The following is a 20,763-nucleotide window of genomic DNA, read 5'->3' on the forward strand; positions in this document are numbered from 1 at the left end:
AGTTTATAAAACAAATTAATCAATTTATTTTATTTTTATTTTCTGATTTTTTAATTAGTGATTAAGGGCAAAAATGTCATTTTAGGAAACAAATAAGGTATTTTTCAAATATTTTAAAACTATGGTGTAGTTTTCAAATTTCTATTAATATGCAAGGTACCATTCAAATTATTTCTTTTATAAATCGGACTTAGTCACGATAGCTTCGTATTCAAATTTAATTTGAAAAATGGAACGGAGAAAATGTTAGCTTAAAGTACATACCTGCACTCTTTCCCACAATTTCCCATTCTTCATTGAAAACATTTCAAGTGCATCAAGATTCTCTAGATGTAGATTAGAGGGGAATTCTTCAATCGCTGATTCCCCTAGATTAAGATCTGAAATGTTGGTTGAGATATCTGGAAATGTCTTCAATTGTGAACATCCCCACAGATAGAGGCATTGGAGAGATTTGAGGTTCAATCCCGTTGGAAGAATCTCCAAATTAGTACAATATGACATGTTCAACTCAATCAGTTTATTGAGATATTTGATAGAGGACGGAAGCTCCACCAAACTCGAGCAACTCCCAAGGTTAAGTGTCTCGAGATTAGTAACCATAGAAAGATCCGGGATTTCTTTCAGTTTTTTAGATCCCCACAAATCCATATCCTTGAGCCCTGTAAGTGACTAAAGTTAAGGTAAGTTACACAACACTTGAAAGGATTAGTCAGTAAAAATTTAAATCAGCATTATAATCTCGATATTGTTATGTGTCTGAGCTTCAAACTAAAAATTAATTGGTAATGATTAATTAGTTGGTGTTTAGTATATATTATCTTATGTGGGATCCTAACACACCTCGTTGAAATGATAGATTTTTCTCTGTTCATCTTGTAATGAATCTCACTAACATGTTGGAAATACACATATTAGACATCATATCCATAGCAGTTTAAACAAGAATAACTAATCCAAAAGAAAGTGAGATTCAGTTTGAGATGAATGAACCAAAATGAGCTATCATTTCGAGAGGATTTGTTAGGTCGGAGAACAGACTTTTCAAGGGATCAAAATTAATATATAAGAGATATGCGACTATATACTTACCAATTAGTTTTGTGTTGGAAGCTTATGATTTTTCATAGTTATATAAATTATAATTTCACTAAAGACTTACATGAACTCCTTCCCATAGCTTCTCCAGATTGCTATTCATCATTTGGAGCTTGACAAGGTTTTTAGGTTGAAAGTTAGAAGGCATAGATCTCAACGGGTATTTTTCCCAACTTAGAAATTTGAGCTTAGGGGGCAAATAGTCGAAGTCTTCTTGTAGGTGCCATCTAGTTTCTTTGTTCCCGCCAAATGTAGTAGTGTAAATATTTAGAAATTTGAGATTACTCATTTTTTTGAAGGCTTTCTTATGTATTCGTAACTCATCAATCTCATCTAGATTTAATGGTATACCTTGAACTGTGTTAGAACCCTGAAAATATAACAATCGTTAACTTAACAAATAACTTTCATATTATAGAGAAATATATGGAAGGGGAAAAAAATCATACCGTTTTATTCTCAAGAACATCACATACATTCTTCCAATCTAGTAAGAATTCCCGTTCTCCAGGGTTGTTGGACTGTTCACGGACAATTTCTTTTCCCATTTGTTCGACTAGACAATGCATCTCGATAATACTCATTTCTAGTGATGGTATTACATGTATGAGGGACATATCAACTAAATTTTGAAGACCTATGTCAACATTCAACTCACTATCTGCAAGCATCAACTTGATATCATCTATTTCATAACCGTTGAAAAAACATGCGATGTGACGAAATTATGATTGATCTTTTTTTAGTAATCCATCATAGCTCACTCTTAGTGCTTTATCAATTTTTCCATCGATATCTAGACTTTTCTTAAGAGTGGGTAACATATCTACCCAATACTTCTTGTCCCTCCCCCGCATAGATGAACCTAGAAGGTTAAGCCCCAAAGGAAGACCATCCGGCTCGAGCAAGAATTAACCAAACCCACCAGCACACATTGCAACTTCAGAAGCAAGCTTCATGAAATCACTAGGCGGAGAATTTTGCCTGATGCAGATTGACAAAACATCTGAAGAGCTACTTTTTCAGATGGGAAACCAACCTCATATATACATGTAATCCCATGGGCCCTTAGAATATGCTTATCTTTTGTAATCGCGATGATTCTGCTGCCAGAACCAAACCATTCATCTCCACCCGCCAAGGCATCTAACACCACTTGATCATCCAAATCATCAATAATGATAAGAACTTTATGGTGTTTTAATTTCCCTTTCACTGCACCTAAGTGATCTAACTTTATACCCTCTTTGTCTAATATTTTAGAGAGAAATTTTCTTTGCAAGTGCAACTTCATGTTATAGTCAGTCGGGTTGCCTTTGCTATAATCTTTGACACTCTTAGATATGAAACGCATGTCTATGAAAACCCTACCTTGGAAGTGATGAGAGAGACGACTAAATAGAGCTCTTGCAATGGTAGTCTTGCCAATTCCCGAGGGACCCCATATCCCAACCTTCCTCACTTCCTCAGATTTCAAGTCCAACATTAAACTCATCTCCGCTATATGATCTTCGATCCCAACATTAAATTTAGTTTCTCCAAAATGTCAGTGACAATATCTTCAATCAGTTTTGCTTCATTATCCCTACCAATATAATAGGTGAAATATCAATACACAAGCAAGGAAAAAAAAAAAAAACAACTATATAAAGTCAAATATAATCCCAAGCAGAAACAAATATATGCAAAATATAAAAATGAAGGTAATGGTTCCTTGAGTTTGTACCAATTTTGAGAATGAAATCCGACAAGATGTCCTACATCGGTCAACGCTTCCCGCCATAATCTTATCTCATCCTCTGTTTTGTTGTGGCATGTCCTGTCAAATATATTTCCAAAGTCTCCGGTCTTGTTTCTGACATCAGTAGGATCCAAATCATAGAAAACAGGGATCACATGTTGACCTAACTTGTTCTTGCATTTGACTATCTCCACCAGCTCGTTTAAGCACCATCTAGAAGAAGCATACTTTTTGGAGAAGACAACAATCGCAATCCTCGAATCTTTAATGGCCTGATTAAGCACAGGACCAAGCGATTGACTTTTCTCGATCTTGTTGTCTTGGAAAAAACTGATCAATTTACGATCTAGCTCCTTTAGAAAGTGGCTGAGGAATGTTTTCCGGACATCTTCCCCTCTGAAGTTTAGGAAGACATCATAACGCCAATTGTTAGACGAGAAGGAAGAAGAAGAAGACATTAAAAAAATCCTGAAAACGAAACGACTAAATGCCTAATCACATATCTAATAACATTAGAGATTGGAAAAAATTCATGAGAATTTTCTAGCAAACAAGATCTGAAAGTTGACAAAAGTTAGAGGAAAGAGGTAAGGAAACATAGACAAAGCAACTGCCGTCTGGGTTTTTCTATTTCTTTGTTTTCTATCTAAAATGTCAACCATAGTTTTCTATTGATTCGAAATCCTGGCCACCAATTTGTTTAGTAGACAACAAATTTTGTATCATTTTCCCACTTGTTTAGTATAAGGGTAATTTCGTCAGTTCAGACCACAATAATTCAAAATTATGGCAATTTCGGAAAGAAACTTTTTTTATGGCATTTCTTGTAAGATTTTTTGGTGAAAGTGACATTTTTGACCAAATTCCCTTTTTTATTAACCGGAGTTTACTTATAGTTGACTACATTATTATAAGCTAGCAGCAAGTAGACTATTGGTTTTATATAATTTATGGAAATATTACTTTCAGATTATTATTATTACTAGTATTACGACCTGTGCTATAGCACGGATATAGTTTTGTATTATTAAAATTATTTTCATAAAATTAAATTGTTACTTTTTTATTAAATTCTTATATGGAACAAATCTAATTTATAGATATGTAAAACAATCATCATTATATCAACACAACATTTGAGGAAATCAGACGCCGGTTTCGTTCTGACGAAATGGGATAAATCGTTGCTTGAAAGAGCAGTCTGGCCAGAACCATGTCAATACGACCACAAGGAGATGAATTGAGGTTGTCAAGCGTGCATGTCCAGTCTAGATTAGTTCTTGTGCCGAGTAATTGGTAAGTGGTCTTGGGATTCATTCGGTTCACCACAGAGAGTGCATGCCTTGATTTGACTCCATTGTCATGGGGATGATCTTGCATAAGAAATAGAGATTCTATGAGAAACAGAACAAACTAATAAAGAAAAAACAAGAAATAATATGATACCAACATAAAATTGTGAATAACAAAAAAAAAAAAAAAAGTTGTGAATAACAAAATTTAAATATAGACATTTTAACTAAAAAGAATCATTGTTGTATTACCTCAAAAAAAAAAAAAAAAAAAAAAAAAAAAAAAAAAAAGTTCTGCGTTTCTTGACTAAGGGGGTGTATTCAATTAAAGATTGAGGAGGGTTTGGTGGAATTTAGGAAATTTTGGATTTAGAGTGATTTAAGTGAGTTTATAGGATACTTTTGGTGGAATTGTTATTTTTATTTTAAAAAAGGAAAGATAATTTGTGATTTGATGAGCTTTTAAAGAGATAATATATAGGTGATTTGGTGAGATTTTTAGCACAAAAAATAGAAAAATTAGGATTCTCTAAAAAATTGCAGACTGTAGAATCAATATCAATGAACCATTCACATGCTTAAAAATAATTGGAATCACCATCAACAAGGCAAATGGGGACTTTGATTTTAGGATCTCTTATGTTATTTTTGTTCAAGGGATCGAGATCGAGAGAGATGAAGACGAGGATGAAGAGAGGAGATTGTTTCACTAGTTTAGTTTTGTTAGCCACATGTTTTTATTTGTTTTTTTTGTTTTTAATCAAATACCACTTCTAGAGGTGTGATTGTTTAGTTGTTATTTTTACACTAAAAATGTATCCAAAGTCTCACCAAATCTGTTTTCAATAATTGTTTAAAAAAGTTTTGTTAAGTTTGAATAACAGTGGATTTGATATGGGTTTTAGAAATTCATGATTGAATAACATGAGATTTGAAATGATTTGGAATGATTTTACATAAATTTTAGTTTCAATAACATGGAATTTGGGAAGAGATTTTAAAATCACTAATTGAATAACAGGTAATTTAAACAAAAAACCAAAATTTTCTAAAATCATTGTTCCAATACACCCCCTAAAAGTCGAACGCAAGAAGAAGACGATAGGACGTAACTAATTTTGAGTATTTATAGAACTATAGTTAATGGACCTAGTCAGTTTACATAGATAGTGGGGGAGTTAAAAAAAATCATGGAAAGATTTTTTTTTTATGATCGTGTGGGAGTTATATTTGGAATATTTTTTCTCTATTTAAAGATTTATTTACGTGTTTCCTATATGCAATTTTTTCGAGATTTTTTAGTAGTCAACTTCTCGTAATTATGTTAAGTTGTGCCATATAATTGACAGTTACTTTTGTTAAATCGTGCAATTTGATTTTTTAGTTTTGTAGAATACAAAGGAACATGTTTTTTTCTTTTCCTTTTTTTTTGACTTTTAGCAATGAACGTGTCTTTTTATATAAGAAATATATTAATTAATTTGAATTTGATGACATGTCACATTTTTATTGGCCATGTGACTTGTGATTTATAATATAAAGGATTTTGAATTAGTAAGAGGGTTTTTTTTTTTTTTTTTTTTTTTTGATAACTCAGGGGAATCCCAGACCTATGGAGGGGCCCAGACTAATCCCCTGGGGGAGGTGCAGCCCACAGATAGACTCTCTCTCCGGGTATGCAAATGGTCCGAAAGCAAGGGCCCATATACATGTGGCCAAGTGGAGATCTAACAATTGCGCGCTTGCGGGGAATCGATCCCTGGCCTAGACCAACAGGGCAACCACTAGACCAAGAATACTTGGTTAATTAGTAAGAGGGTTTCGTCTAAGTCCATACATTATCTTAGATCAAAAACTATGGTATTTTATATGGTTTTTTCGTAAGAACCGTTAGAACCAGAGACTTTCATATTATTAACGATAAAGTTTTAGAAACCCATTTGAATTTCTCATCTATGGATACCCATTTATATGTCAAGTTATATGGAGTCCAATTTTAGATGGAAAAGGATTGTGGATAGCGTTACAATTTCTATTTATACAGAATATACAGTATATACTATTAGAAACTATCCAAAAATTAACAAAGGTACATGAAATCTTTCAAAATTTTCTTAAATATTCAATACGTTTAACTTAATAATTTATTTTCTAAGTTTCCAAGAAAAAACATTAGTGTAACATATAACTTTCTCTCTAGTTATGAGACATCTCGGTCTAAATAACAATCATTCTTCAAAAATAAGTTAACTTTAAAATTGGTTATTATCTTCAATGGGTGTTATATACTTATATACTTATATTAAGAATATTGTTGTGTTTTATAAATGAATTAATCATGAATCATGTATATATATGTTTCATCAAAAATACATATTTTCCATTAATCAAACCAATAAAGTATTTTAAGGGTATAAGTATTTTAAGGGTATAGTTAGAGGTCTTAAAATGGTTAACTCATCTCAACTCAACTCATTACCCAATGAATTTAGAGATAAATGAGTTCATGGGTTGATTCAACTCGTTTAGCAAATGAGTTGAGTCAACCCATGAACTCATTTAATTTGATGAGTTAGACGGTTAAATGGGTTGACCCATTAACCTACTAATGTAATAAATAAATTAATAATTAAAATATAATAATAATAATAATAATAATAATAATAATAATAATAATAATAATAATAATAATAACAATAATCAACATCACTATTATTTGGCGAAAAAATCACGGATTTACGTTTTTGGCGGGAAAATTACACATTCTCGTTTTTTGGGGGGTAAATTTTACATTCTCATTTTTTGTTAAAAAAATATAAAAAAATTTGGCGGGAAAATCACGGATTTACGTTTTTGGCGGGAAAATTACATATTATCGTTTTTGGTTAAAAATTATATTTTTTTTTGCGGGAAAATCACGGATTTACGTTTTTTGCGAGAAAATTACGGATTTACGTTTTTGGCGGGAAAATTTTGTATTCTCATTTTGGTTAAAAATTATAAAAAAATTTGGCGGGAAAATCACGGATTTACATTTTTGGCGGGAAAATCACGGATTTACGTTTTTGGCGGAAAAATTACATATTTTCGTTTTTGGTTAAAATTATTAAATTTTTTTGGCGGGAAAATCACGGATTTACGTTTTTGGCGGAAAAATCACGAACTTATATTTTAATGGAAAAATTGTGTATTCACATTTTTGGCAGAAAAATTGTGTATTCACATTTTTGGCAGAAAAATTAAGGACTATATTCAATCGGTTTAGAAGTTTTGGTTAGACATAAATTGAAATCGGTTTAAAGATTTGAAGTGGTTTGATTCAATTTAACAAAAATTGATGGGTTAAATGGGTAAACCATTGAAACCATTGACCCATTACAACCCAACTCATTTGATCCATCAACCCATTTGACTCAATAACTCATTTGATACATCAACTCATTTGAGTCAAAATTTTCAACTCATTAGGGTTCATGGATTGAGTTGAGTTGGGTTGACCTATGAATCTTGACCAATTTTGACACCTCTAGGTATAGTTAATCATTTAATTGGTTTTACGATTCATAGAAAAATATAAACAACAACACTTATATATATATATATATATATATATATATATATATTAATATACAATGTACAATTCTAATGTAACATGTTTTTCTTTATTTATCAATTTTTGTTATATAGATATTCCAGTATGTAGAAGCCCCCTTTGCCCATTGGTTGAACAAGGGTTCATTAATGCTTCTACACCAGAGGTCTGGGGTTCGAGTCCCATATACTGCGATTTATTAATAAATTTGCAGATTATTGGAGGAAAGTGTGCAGGAGATCTCCAGCGATGTACAATTATAGCCGTTCGTCAGGATTCTACACAGAGAAAGAAGTGTCCATCAAAAAAACCATGAAGAAGGAAGTGAGCATGAAGAAGGAGGTGAAAGATGTGTGGATCTAATAAAGGTCAGAAGGAGTTGTCCGTTGCAGAATCGTCTATGTAACAGTTCTCATAATTTGCAATAAATAACAAATCGAGACGACAAAAAAAAAAAGATATTCCAGTCTCTTAAAAATTATTATTTAAGGGTTTTTTGGAAAAAATTCCTCCAACTCACCAACTTTGGCAACTTTATATTTTATCAAAAATAATGCAGATAAATAGGCAATATAACTCTTATTTTACATATCTTCTAAACGTTTTCATGGTCATATACATTAGATTCTTAGAAGTCTAGGAAAGATTTGGACTCCATCGAGAAGACTTCGATTAATTATATTAATCATCAAAATTTTATTAACTTGACAGTAACAAAGACGGCTATATTGCATGTTGTTTTTTTTTTTATTTCGAGGGACTAACTGACCTGTAGTTTTTGGAATGAAGGATAGAGTTACAAAACTGGCGTGAAAGTTTTTTTTTTTTTTTTGGAAGCTTTCCATTATTTTAAATATAAATGTTAATAGACTTCAAATTGAGCTAATTTATTCAATTTACAATTGAAAGTTTTATTTTAGATGCTAAAATAGGAAATAAATTGACTGTAGTCTAGAAATAAATCTATATATATAATTAGAGAGTCCTCTCTCCATCTACAATGTCCACAGTAGCATCTATGTCATCATATTTTCAATTTTTGTAGACTCCATATATCTTATTCATAAAAAATATTAAAACTAAAATTGATTCACACATTAGATAAAATCAATAATTGACAAAAATTAAATGAAATATTATGAGAAATCAAAAAAAAAAATATACAAATTAAAATATGAAAATTTTGAATCAAAAATGGATAAATATAAATTAGATAAGTATATTTAACATATGAGTATATATTTTTAAATAGTTAGAGATAAGAAAAAGAAACTTATCATATATTTTAATGGTACAAAAATTATTTTTAAGAGTTACAATTATTTAGTAGAGTAAAGAAAATAAGAGTTAAAAATAAAAAATTTAAAGATTTTTACTTAAAATAAAAAGCAATTCATTTCTTAAAATAGACATTCAAAATGTGAGTACCGATTAAAAAATAATAAGGATTTAGGACATATTATTATTTATAATTATAATATAATATTAATAGTTAAATTTATAAATTTTTCTATATTATTAATGTTTTCTAAGTTAAAAAGTGGTGCTTTGTTTTTTTTTAAAAATGATACCTAAAAAATAAAAACTAAATATTAATCAGTTTTTAGGAAATTAACATAGATTGAAAAAAACTAAGGTGATTTGAAAAAAAACAAAAAAAACTATCCTAAACATCCAAATACAAATAAAATAATCTTATAGAATAATTAAACTGTGTAATAATAATATTTGAGAATGCTATTTGGAAATTTGAATAGTAATGGTAGATTGAAGAGTTTTTTCATTAGAAATAAGAAGTATTTTGTTTATTTAAAAAATAAATGTATTTTAAAATTAGAATGATATTTATAAGTTCGTAAGTGTCACATTTTAGAAAATTCAACATTAAGAATACTATATAGAACCATAATATACATTAAATTATATATGTAGACAATAATTTTGTATATTTCAGATGGTCAAGATAAAATGCAAAATTTTACGTTGAAATTCTATGTTTGTGAATAAAAACGAGTCCATATATGAGATTTGTTGTCTATAAAGCAATTTTAGATGCACCAAAAAATGGTCAAAAAAATCTTATAACAAACATCTCCCTAGATTTCTGTTTCCGATGTTCACTTTAAAAAATTGAGTATTGAAAGTTATGAAGGAGAAAATAGAGTATATGTCGGGAGACAACGAGTGAATCATAGAAGATAACAAAAAAAATTGCAATGAAAAGTATGAGAAATTTTTTACTACTTTTGAAAGATAATACAATAAGTAAAATAAAATATTTTAAAATTCAATTGATTATATTTATACTCAAAAATAAAAGTTTGAAATTAAATTCCGCGCAACGCGCGGGTACACTATCTAGTATATAAAAAAGTAATTTTGCGCATTTGAGTCTTAAGCTGTTTTTTTTTTTTTTTCTTTTTTTTTCCTCTTGAGTCTTAAGCTGTTTTCAGTGGCTTTTTGAGTTTTTTGTGGCTATATATATCTTTGATGTTTATTTTTGCTAAATTTCCATAATCGTGGAGAATATTTACCGAATTAAAAAAATATCACAGTAACATAAGTAAGGGTATATTTTTGCAGGTGGTCTAAATAATTTGCTAAATTATGTATAAATGGTATGTTATGTTAAAAATAAATAACGTGTTATGAGGAAATGTAACTAGCAAAAAGAAAATGGCTTAAATTTAACAACAAAACATGAAAAGTAAGTTGCAAAACAAAAATGCATAGTTATTTTACCAAATTTTTAAGTATAGAATAGTTTTTAAAACGAATATAAATTGTTCAATTTATGAAGGAAAAAATGTAATGGTCAAAAATTCAGACTTGACTAATATATTTTTTTAAAACAAAAATAAATTCAATAAAAATTCCGACTGCGTAACGGGTCAGAATTTGAATATTTATATTCAGTTTCATACATTTATTTTTTTGAAAGTTATAATTTTATATAATACTATAAACTTTTAAAATATTTTAATTTGGAACATTTAAAAATAGTTTTACTTGATATTTTTTAATAATATCATCAATACTTGATAGATCAAAAAGTTAAAAATTATAAATACTCTAATTTGATTTTTTTTTTTAAATACATATATTTAAATTATTTATAATAGGAGGCAAGTTAAATATAATGTATTATATGATGGAATGAGTTATATTATTGAAATTCCTAATTTTATATATTACAATAAAGTTTTAAATTTTTTTAATTTGGAACATTTAAAAATAGTTTGATTTAATATTTTAATGAATATCATAAATATTTAATAAATTAAAAAGATAAAAATTATAAGTACTCTAATTTGATTTCTTCAAAACACACTTGTGTCCGACAATCGGAGGTTTTGAAGATGTTCACCAACCCTACAAATATGATTTTTTCCTATGTTTTGTCCTTACTCGGATTGTACCGATATTCTTGGTAGTTCATCCATCCTGAAATTGATCAAACCCAAATATGTTAAACCGTAAATTTTCTGAGAATGTTTGACCGAAAAATAAGTGCTTTTTGTTACATATAAATTAATTTAAATTTTTTCGTATGCACCATTGACTGGGATGTTACAAATTTTTTCCGAGTAATCAATTTTAAGATTATGATGATGACGAATTTACTACTATGGAACTGCCGGGGGGCGAATAAACCCAATTTTAGGAGATCCATTCGGTATATGTTGAAGAAATTTAACACGGATATACTTGCATTGTTTGAAACGCATGCTGGAGGAGATAAGGCGGGGAAGATATGTCGTGGTTTGGGATTTGAAAATTGTTACCGAGTGGATGCAGTGGGACAAAGCGAAAGCATATGGTTACTATGGCGGAATGGTATAGGGGAGGTAACTATTGTGGAAACTTCTGATCAATTTATTTATGCTAAGGTTGGAGAAGGCATAGATGTGGTACATGTATTGGTGGTGTATGCAGCCCCGACAGTGAGTCGGCGAAGCGGGTTATGGGATAAACTGAAAGGTATTATCCAGGATATTGATGAACCGTTGATAGTAGGAGGGGACTTTAATACTATTATCAGGTTGGATGAACGCACAGGAGGGAACGGTCGTTTGTCTCTTGATTCTTTAGCGTTTGGAGAATGGGTGAATGAGCTATCTCTTATAGACATGGGTTTTAAGGGAAAGAAATTTACTTGGAGAAGAGGAAGACTGGAGAGTACTTACATAGCAAAGAGATTGGATCGGGTGTTGTGTAATGTTCATGCTAGATTAAAGTGGCAAGAGGCAGTGGTGACACATCTTCCATTCCTCTCGTCGTATCATGTGCCACTGTTTGTGCAGCTCAGTCCAGTTGTGAATGGGGATCCGCGGCGGAGACCATTCCGATTTGAGGCGGCTTGGCTTTTACATGATGGCTTTAAGGAAATGCTGAATCTATCTTGGAATAATCAGCTGTCCACTCCCCAGGACTGCAAGAAAAACTCAAAAGATGGAATCGCGAAGTCTTCGGGGATGTCCAGAAAAAAAAAGAGAAGCTTATTGATGAGATTAGAGAGGTTCAAGACATTCTGGATGTGAACCAGACAGATGACCTTCTCAATAAAGAGGCGATGTTGATTAAGGAGTTTGATTTAATATTGGAACAAGAAGAGGTCTTACGGTTCCAGAAGTCGCGTGAGAAATGGATTGCTTTGGAAGATCGCAATACTAACTATTTTCACACGTCTACAATAATCAGGAGGAGGCGGAACATGATTGAAGCTTTGAAAGGAGATGATAAAAGGTGGATTTTGGATCCACAAGAGTTGGAGAAGTTAGCCATCAGCTACTATAAAAGACTTTATTCAATGGATGATGTGGAACAAGTTGTCGAGACACTTCCCAGAGAGGGATTTGAAAAGCTAACCCGAGAGGAGTTGAAGGATCTGGGAAAGCCTTTCACTTCACTTGAGGTGGATGTCTCGATAAAAGGAATGGGAAAATACAAAGCTCCTGGACCCGATGGTTTACAACCCGTCTTTTACCAAGAGTGTTGGGATACTACAAGAAATTTAGCCATTGGTAGTAGACCATTGTAGCACTAATTCACTAACCGGATGTGGTAGGAAATTCTGTGCAGCGGTTCGTCATGGAGTTTTTTGAGACAGGGCAGTTACCGGAGGGGATGAATGATGCTTTGGTCGTATTGATACCAAAAGTGGGGAAACCAGAGAAGATGACACAGTTTAGACCCATAAGCTTATGTAATGTTCTCTTTAAAACTATTACAAAAGCTATGATGTTGAGAATGAAGAAGGTGATGCCTAAACTGATTGGACCAGCTCAGTCAAGTTTTATTCAAGGAAGATTGAGCGCGGATAATATAGTCTTGGTATAGGAAGCGGTCCACTCCATGAGACGTAAGAAAGGCAGAAAAGGATGGATGTTGTTAAAACTGGATTTGGAAAAGGCTTATGACAGAATACGTTGGGATTTTCTTGAGGATACTCTTTGGGCTGCGGGTTTCCCGGCGTCATGGGTCCACTGGATTATGACATGTGTTACAGGCCCGTCAATGAATTTGTTGTGGAACAGAGAGAAGTCGGATCCTTTCAAGCCATTGCGGGGTCTCCGACAAGGTGATCCGTTATCACCGTATTTGTTTGTGTTATGCTTGGAGCGGCTATGTCATCTCATAGATCATTCAGTTGTATCAAAGGAGTGGAAACCGATTAGTTTATCCCGAGGTGGACCGAAGCTTTCACACATTTGTTTTGCAGATGATCTAATACTTTTTGCAGAGGCATCCGTAAAACAAATTAGAGTAATACGAAAGGTATTGGAGAGATTTCGTGTCGCGTCGGGCCAGAAGGTGAGTTTGGAGAAGTCTAAGATATTTTTCTCGGAGAATGTGAGTCGGGATTTGGAGAGAGTGATAAGCGCAGAAAGTGGTATCAAGTCGACACGTGATTTAGGGAAGTATCTCGGTATGCCAGTTCTGCAGAAACGCATAAACAAAGAAACTTTTGGGGATGTTTTAGAAAAAGTTACATCACGGTTGTCGGGTTGGAAAGGGAAATGCTTGAGTTTGCAGGACGTTTGACATTAACCAAGGCTGTTCTCTCATCAATCCCAGTTCACACCATGAGTACAATCGCCTTGCCGAAATCTACACTTGAGAGTTTAGACAAAGCTTCAAGATCGTTCTTATGGGGAAGTAATAATGAAAAAAAGAAACAGCACTTAGTGAGTTGGAAGCGAGTGTGCTGTCATAAGAGTGAAGGCGGTTTGGGAATTAGAGCTGCTCATGATATGAACAAAGCTCTCCTTGCTAAGTTGGGATGGCGACTTTTGAATGATCATCAAAGCCCCTGGGCTCGCTTGTTGAGATGCAAGTATAAAGTGAAGGATGCACAAGACCTCTCATGGATGGTAGCTAAGAGCAACTGGTCATCGACTTGGCGTAGTGTTGGGATTGGATTGCGAGAGGTAGTGGTACCGGGACTTCGTTGGGTTATTGGCAATGGAAGGAAGATTAATTTCTGGGCGGATAAATGGGTCTCAAATAAACGACTTCTGGATTTTACAACAGGGGACTTACCTGCGGGAGCTGAGCAGATTAAAGCTCATGAATTATGGCGTGATGGTACGGGTTGGTTGTTAAACCGGATTGAACCATATGTTTCGGAACAATGTGTGTTGCAATTACGGTCTGTGGTCTTGGACAATGTCACGGGAGCTCAAGACCGAATTTCATGGGGAGGTGGTTCAAATGGTGAGTTTACAGTCAGCTCAGCTTATGCTCTTTTGACTCAAAACAACATTCCACGACAGAATCAAGAAGGATTATTCCGGAGGGTATGGAAGGTTATTGCACCAGAACGGGTTCAGACATTTCTGTGGCTAGGAATTCACCAAGTTTTAATGACAAATACGGAGAGGCAGAGGCGACATCTTAGTACAACAGCTATATGTCCAGTCTGCAAGTGTGCGGATGAAACAATTCTTCATATTCTTCGTGACTGCCCAGCAATGGGAGGAATTTGGATTCGCCTGGTTTCCCGGGAAAGAGACGGGAGTTCTTTGCGCAATCTCTGTTGGAGTGGCTGTTTACAAATTTGGGAGATGATACCAAGATGGGGGAGAGCATGTGGTCTACATTCTTCGCCATGTCGGTCTGGTGGGCGTGGAAATGGCGATGTGGTAATGTCTTTGGTGTTCAAGGTAAGTGCCGGGATAGAGTTAAATTTTTGCGGGACTTATCGCAGGAGGTAAGCTTGGTTCACTCAAGAGCTGCTGCGAAACAAAGAACTTCAGGGACGCGAGTGGAGAGGCAAATAGCTTGGAAAAGGCCAGGAGAGGGGTGGTTAAAGCTGAACATGGATGGGGGTTCTAGAGGCAATCCGGGTTTACCAACGGCCGCTGGTGTTTTAAGAGATGAGACTGGAGAATGGTGTGGTGGCTTTGCTCTTAATATTGGGATTTGTTCTGCGCCGTTAGCCGAGTTATGGGGAGTGTACTATGGTTTGTATATTGCTTGGGAGCGCTGGGCAACGCGCTTAGAGATCGAAGTGGATTCAGAGATGGTGGTCGGTTTTCTGCAGACAGGGATAAGCGAGGCTCATCCACTGTCTTTCTTGGTACGCCTGTGCCATGGCTTTATTTCTAGAGACTGGATAGTCCGTTTTTCTCACGTGTATAGGGAAGCTAATCGCTTTGCGGATGCATTAGCCAACTATGCGTTTTCATTACCTTTAGGGTTTCATTCTTTTGATTCAATTCCGGATTCGGTTAATATAGTTTTGTTAGAAGATACCGGTGGAACTGCGTTTCCACGTCGGGTACGATTGTAATTTCTTTTAAGTTTTAATAATACGGGAGACACTGTCTCCCTTTTCCGACCAAAAAAAAAAAAAGCAATTACGCATCAGGAAGTAAACAACAGTGAACCCTATGAAGAGGATTTAGACGTGCTATGATAATAAACTGAATCTTCTTAACTCAAATTATTCCAAACCACATTTCTCATCTAACCACTTCGTCGCAATCAAACCACTTTTATCACATAAACTAGGATCGGACCCGCGGTCCACTGTGGGAGAATATTGGTTTACATACGTTGCGTTTAATATTGTATGTGTTTTTAGTAGAACGAATCGTATAGTATACTTATAAATATTCATAATAACGAATTATAGAGAAAATATAAAATTGTTTATAAATATACCCATCGTATTAATTATGATTTACAAAATAGAATTTTGTGTTTTAAAATTCTAAAATTAGACGATTCATGGGAATTAGAGCAGTCAAAATAAATCAAAAACTGCGGGTCGAGCCCACATCATCTCACTATGGGGCAGATTTGGGAAAATATATTAAACCCGCAAATAAGCGGGCCACATGGATTAATTCGCAGTGGGTCATAGGTTTAATCGGTTTTCATCCGCGGGTTGGCGGATCAGCCCGCATATTAGTATTTATTGATATAATTATAATTTATTCAACATGTGGTAATTTATACAAACTTTTAATAGTATTTTGATTTATTTATTTATTTTAGTAGTATTTTAAATTTTGGTTGCTTTAAAATTATTTAAACAAAATCCATGGACAATCCCGCAAATCCGCATACATTCGCGGGACGGATTTGTATTTCATATTTGCTACCCGCGGGTCGTGCGGACCGACTAACTACAAGTCAAAATATTTGTTGTCTATCGCAAAACGGACTTAACGGGACGAATCAACTCGCTTTGACAGTTCTAATGGGAATATTATTTAGTCATACAACAAAATGAAGTTTGGATATAGTAATAATAGAATATGTATTTTATTTGTTAGATGAAAGATTGAAAGATGAAGTATAATGATTAAAAATTAATTATTATTTTTCATGATTCACAAAATTTAATAAATACTTATCATCTTGTTGAATAATTCTAAAATCATATTCAAGAAATCTTTATAAATCGAAAATTAAACTTCTTTAGTAAGCTATAGGTATGAAAATATCATAATTTCGATTTAATCTAATTAAATTAAAATTACTTACATGGATTTCATATCTATTTAATTTACACGACCAAAATAAAAATATCTATTTAATTTACACTACCAAAATAAAAATATCAATTTAATTTATAAAACAGATGGGTTATTTGTGATAAATTTTCTAGAAATCTTTAGAAGCAAGTAAAATATCTTTCAATTAATGATAATTGGCTAAAATGAGCGAAATTAATGACAAAAACGTTGATTGTTATGGAATTAGTCCTAAAAATATATGAACAAATTTATTATACGTAATTAATGTATAATATTGTTTGGAATATGCTTTTATTATTAGTTCCCATAAGTACAATCAGATTTTATTTGATTTCCATAAATATTTGATTTTATTTCGATTTTTCATTATTAATTCGAATATATATTCCAAAAAAAATTCAAAGATCCGATTTCAGAATTTCGGGTCAATTTTCTGATTTTAACCCGACCCATTTTCATTTGTACTTCTCTTTTAATAGTATAGAGATTTATTAAAAAATTTTGACAAAAAAAAAAAAAAAAAAAAGAGATTTAGTAAAAAAGTTTTTTTTTTTAATAAAATAAATCAATTAATCAACAAGCCAAAATCTCCGCCATGGCTAAGAGCTTCTGAGAGAGCCATGGCTACGATTTCACCCAACAAACTCTCAATCTTCCCTCTACTCTCCCTTCTCTGTTTCATCTCCATTTTCCTCCTCCTCTCTCTATCCAAACGCGCTTCTCTCTCCTCTCTCACCACTCACCGCTCCGCCACCGTCTTCCCTCCAAAATCCGACGGTTCCCTCTCACCTCTCTCCGCCACTTGCGATTTCTCCGACGGCTCATGGATCTACGACCCCAACCCCAGATCCACCAGGTACACTAGTAATTGTAAAGAGATCTTCAAAGGATGGAATTGCATTCGTAACAACAAAACCAATGGTCTCGAGATCTCTAAATGGCGATGGAAGCCTAAGGACTGTGATCTTCCTTCGTTTGATCCTCTCAAATTTCTTCAGACTCATCGAAATACCAACATCGGTACGCCTTGAAGCATTACTAGTTCTTGTTGTTTAGAATTAGAGGAATCAGAAGCTAAGTTGTGATATTCATGGAGTGTTCTTTGTTGATAGGTGTGAGTTTTGTATATCTTAAGAGTATTTTTTTGAACAGTGCAGGATTTGTGGGTGATTCATTGAATAGAAACATGTTTGTATCTTTATTCTGTATGTTAAAGAGTGTGACGGGTGAAGTGAAGAAGTGGCGACCAGCGGGTGCAGATCGCGGATTTACGTTTTTGGAGTATAATTTGACTATAGCGTATCATCGAACAAATCTGTTGGCTCGTTATGGTAGGTAGGTAAGCTGAGTGCTCTTTGTTGTTCCAGTATCTTTGTTTTATGATTGTTTACTCTATTCTACTTCCTCTCATCATGTTCCTCCAAAGATTCGTATTTGTAGAGTATCATTCGAAAGATCATGTTCTTGTAGCTTCTCTGGCGTTTATATCTTGCTACTTTTTTAGCTTTAAACTGTATTCTCTATCAGTTTGCATGCTTATCTGTGCCTTTCTCAACTCTGTGGTACGCACAGTGTAGGAATACCATGGTTTTATATGGTTTTCAAACTGATCAGACATTTTCTCTTGCTGACGGTTCAGGTGGTCAGCTAATGCTAATGGGGGTGAGTTAGAATCTCTTGGATTTAAAGAGGGCTATAGAGTTGATGTCGATATTCCAGACAGCTCATGGGAAAAGGCTTCGAGTTTCCATGACATTCTCATTTTGAACACTGGGCATTGGTAAAATACCCTTTTCTATCTATTGTCTAATGAAAATGAAACTTCTTTGAATACCAAAACTTTAGATCCAATGCTGTATCACTAAGTTCGTCTACTTCTGGTTCCTGGTTTCTGATTTAAAAATTAAGTTGCAAGTGTGAAATCCTCTAGTTTGAGTTAATTTCTGTTCCAGTCGGTCCACTGATTCTAGTTTGAGCTAATACATACATATATGACACTGTCATGACATGAAATCCTTTAAGTTGCCAAATTATCTGCAGTATTTCTTTCTCCAGATACTGCCGAAGTGCCGATTCAAAACTTGAATCTTAATAATATTCTTTATGCTGATCATTGCATTCAATTCCCTCAGTCTTCTTACATATCAATTAAAAGATACCTTGGTTTGTCATCTTTCAGTTAAAACAAAAATATTTGTGTGCACTTGAGATGTTGTTGACAACCTTTTGTTGTCATTCTCTTTGTAAGGTGGTGGGCGCCATCAAAATTTGATCCTATAAAATCTCCTATGCTATTCTTTGAAGGTGGCCGGCCAATACTTCCACCTATACCTCCTGCTGCTGGCCTGGATCAGGTTCTAAACAATATGGTATGCTGTTTGGATTTCTATGTTTTCCTGTGTTATTGCTAGGCAACTTGAGATATTTGATACTGCCATTGACAACTCTACTAGATTATCTGTTTACAAAAATGAACATGTGCTATGACATTTTTGGGCAAATATTGCATGACTTTGTAGTGAAGGATTAGTCTTTGAGCCAGCACCAAACTGTGCGATATGATAAACTAGTGGTAGTGAAATATTGTGATCCTCATACGACGTTCTGCCATTGTAACAGGTAAATTTTGTGGAGAAAACAAAGCGACCTGGAGGGATCATATTCTTCCGAACACAATCACCTAGGCACTTTGAAGGAGGTGACTGGAACCAAGGTGGTACTTGCCAACGACTGCAACCTTTGTTACCTGGAAAAGTAAGTCAGTTTCTATCAATTTGGTCGTTGATCTAATAGTTAATTGGTGTTATAAAGCATGTGGAATGCCCATACTCATGCCGAGTCACTCATGAAAAGCTACATGAATTCATTAGTTTGATCTGGCCAGTATCGATACTACGAAGTTCGAACCAGGGATCACATGAGATAATGGGACTGGTAATATAATAAAAGAACATGATACCCGTTATATGATTGGCTATATATTGGGTAGAGGAGCTGAGAGATTTTGGAACTTAAGCTTTAGTATAGTAAATTGTTAGGAGACGCTTATAATCGGCTTCATATTTTAATGGTAGGTTGAAGAATTGTTCTCGGTGAGGAACAACGGAACAAATGTAGAGGTTCGTCTGGTGAATCAACACCTCTATAGCTCCCTCAAGAGTAGAAGCGCCTTCCACGTTTTGGACATAACTCGAATGAGTGAGTACAGAGCCGATGCTCATCCAGCAACAGCTGGTGGAAAGAATCACGATGACTGCATGCATTGGTGCCTTCCGGGCATCACCGACACTTGGAATGATTTATTCATCGCAACTCTCCATACGATCAAAGGATAAGTAACCTGAAGGAAGAATCACACCCGTCTTTATAATTCAAGTAACATGTTTTGATTCGTTGGGTCTAGCGTCAGTCATTTTTTTCTTTTTGTACTCTTGTAAATTTTGATGTTATCTTCTGCGTATTTTTTAATTTAGTTATTTTTTGGTCTACAGTATGCAAAAGTGTTTTAAATATTATATACACTTTTCATTTTATCTTTTTGGTCAAACACTTTCGTATGTGTTTCTTTTTTTCTTCTAAAAAGTTGAATCATCTCATCAAGTATATATACAATAAATAAATAAAAACTTGACTTTTTTTTCATGATGTATACAGATTTCAGAAATATGAATACAAATTACTCGATCAAATAAAAAACAATGTTATCGAAGAAATTTAAATCATATTTTATATCTAGACAGAGTAAAATAGCATAATATAAACTCAGATTAAAATATTATTTTTAACTATGGAGTTCTAATCAGTATATATTTATAATTGTTATACTAAAGTCTTACTTTTTGTTATAGTTTTAATAACATGTCATTAAATAATAATAGACTAACATGGTATGTGTCAAAAAAAATACAATAATAAGAATGTTATACTATTTAACTATTTAACTTATTCGAGACCTTGTGCTGAGGTATAAAAATTGGTCTTTAAATAATATAGTTTTTTAAATAGTGAAAATTTTGGACCCTAAATCTTAAAGAAAATTGAATTTATTTT

The 20,763-nt window shown here is 33.4% G+C and overlaps 1 protein-coding gene and 1 pseudogene across 1 annotated transcript; one reads left to right on the forward strand and one right to left on the reverse strand.

The window, feature by feature from the left end:
* Positions 1–244: 244 nt before the first annotated feature.
* On the reverse strand, positions 245–3,484 carry LOC9321988 (annotated as a pseudogene).
* Positions 3,485–17,280: 13,796 nt separating this feature from the next.
* On the forward strand, positions 17,281–20,246 carry LOC9321989 (protein trichome birefringence-like 13). The gene is made up of 6 exons (XM_021033337.1): positions 17,281–17,733; positions 17,871–18,048; positions 18,353–18,493; positions 18,962–19,082; positions 19,333–19,467; positions 19,788–20,246. The coding sequence occupies exons 1-6, from the start codon at positions 17,334–17,336 to the stop codon at positions 20,046–20,048; spliced, it is 1,236 nt and encodes a 411-aa protein (XP_020888996.1). The 5' UTR covers positions 17,281–17,333; the 3' UTR covers positions 20,049–20,246.
* The last annotated feature ends 517 nt before the right edge of the window (positions 20,247–20,763 follow it).

Source organism: Arabidopsis lyrata (assembly GCF_000004255.2).
Source record: "Arabidopsis lyrata subsp. lyrata unplaced genomic scaffold ARALYscaffold_3, whole genome shotgun sequence".
Taxonomy (NCBI): Eukaryota; Viridiplantae; Streptophyta; class Magnoliopsida; order Brassicales; family Brassicaceae; genus Arabidopsis; species Arabidopsis lyrata.

Bases quoted from the DNA above. Each gene is read 5' to 3' on its own strand.
- LOC9321989 (XM_021033337.1), top strand. From the start codon at position 17,334: ATGGCTACGATTTCACCCAACAAACTCTCAATCTTCCCTCTACTCTCC. The intron at 17,734-17,870 runs GTACGCCTTGAA...TGAACAGTGCAG, and splicing joins TCATCGAAATACCAACATCG to GATTTGTGGGTGATTCATTG. The intron at 18,494-18,961 runs GTAAAATACCCT...TCTCTTTGTAAG, and splicing joins ATTTTGAACACTGGGCATTG to GTGGTGGGCGCCATCAAAAT.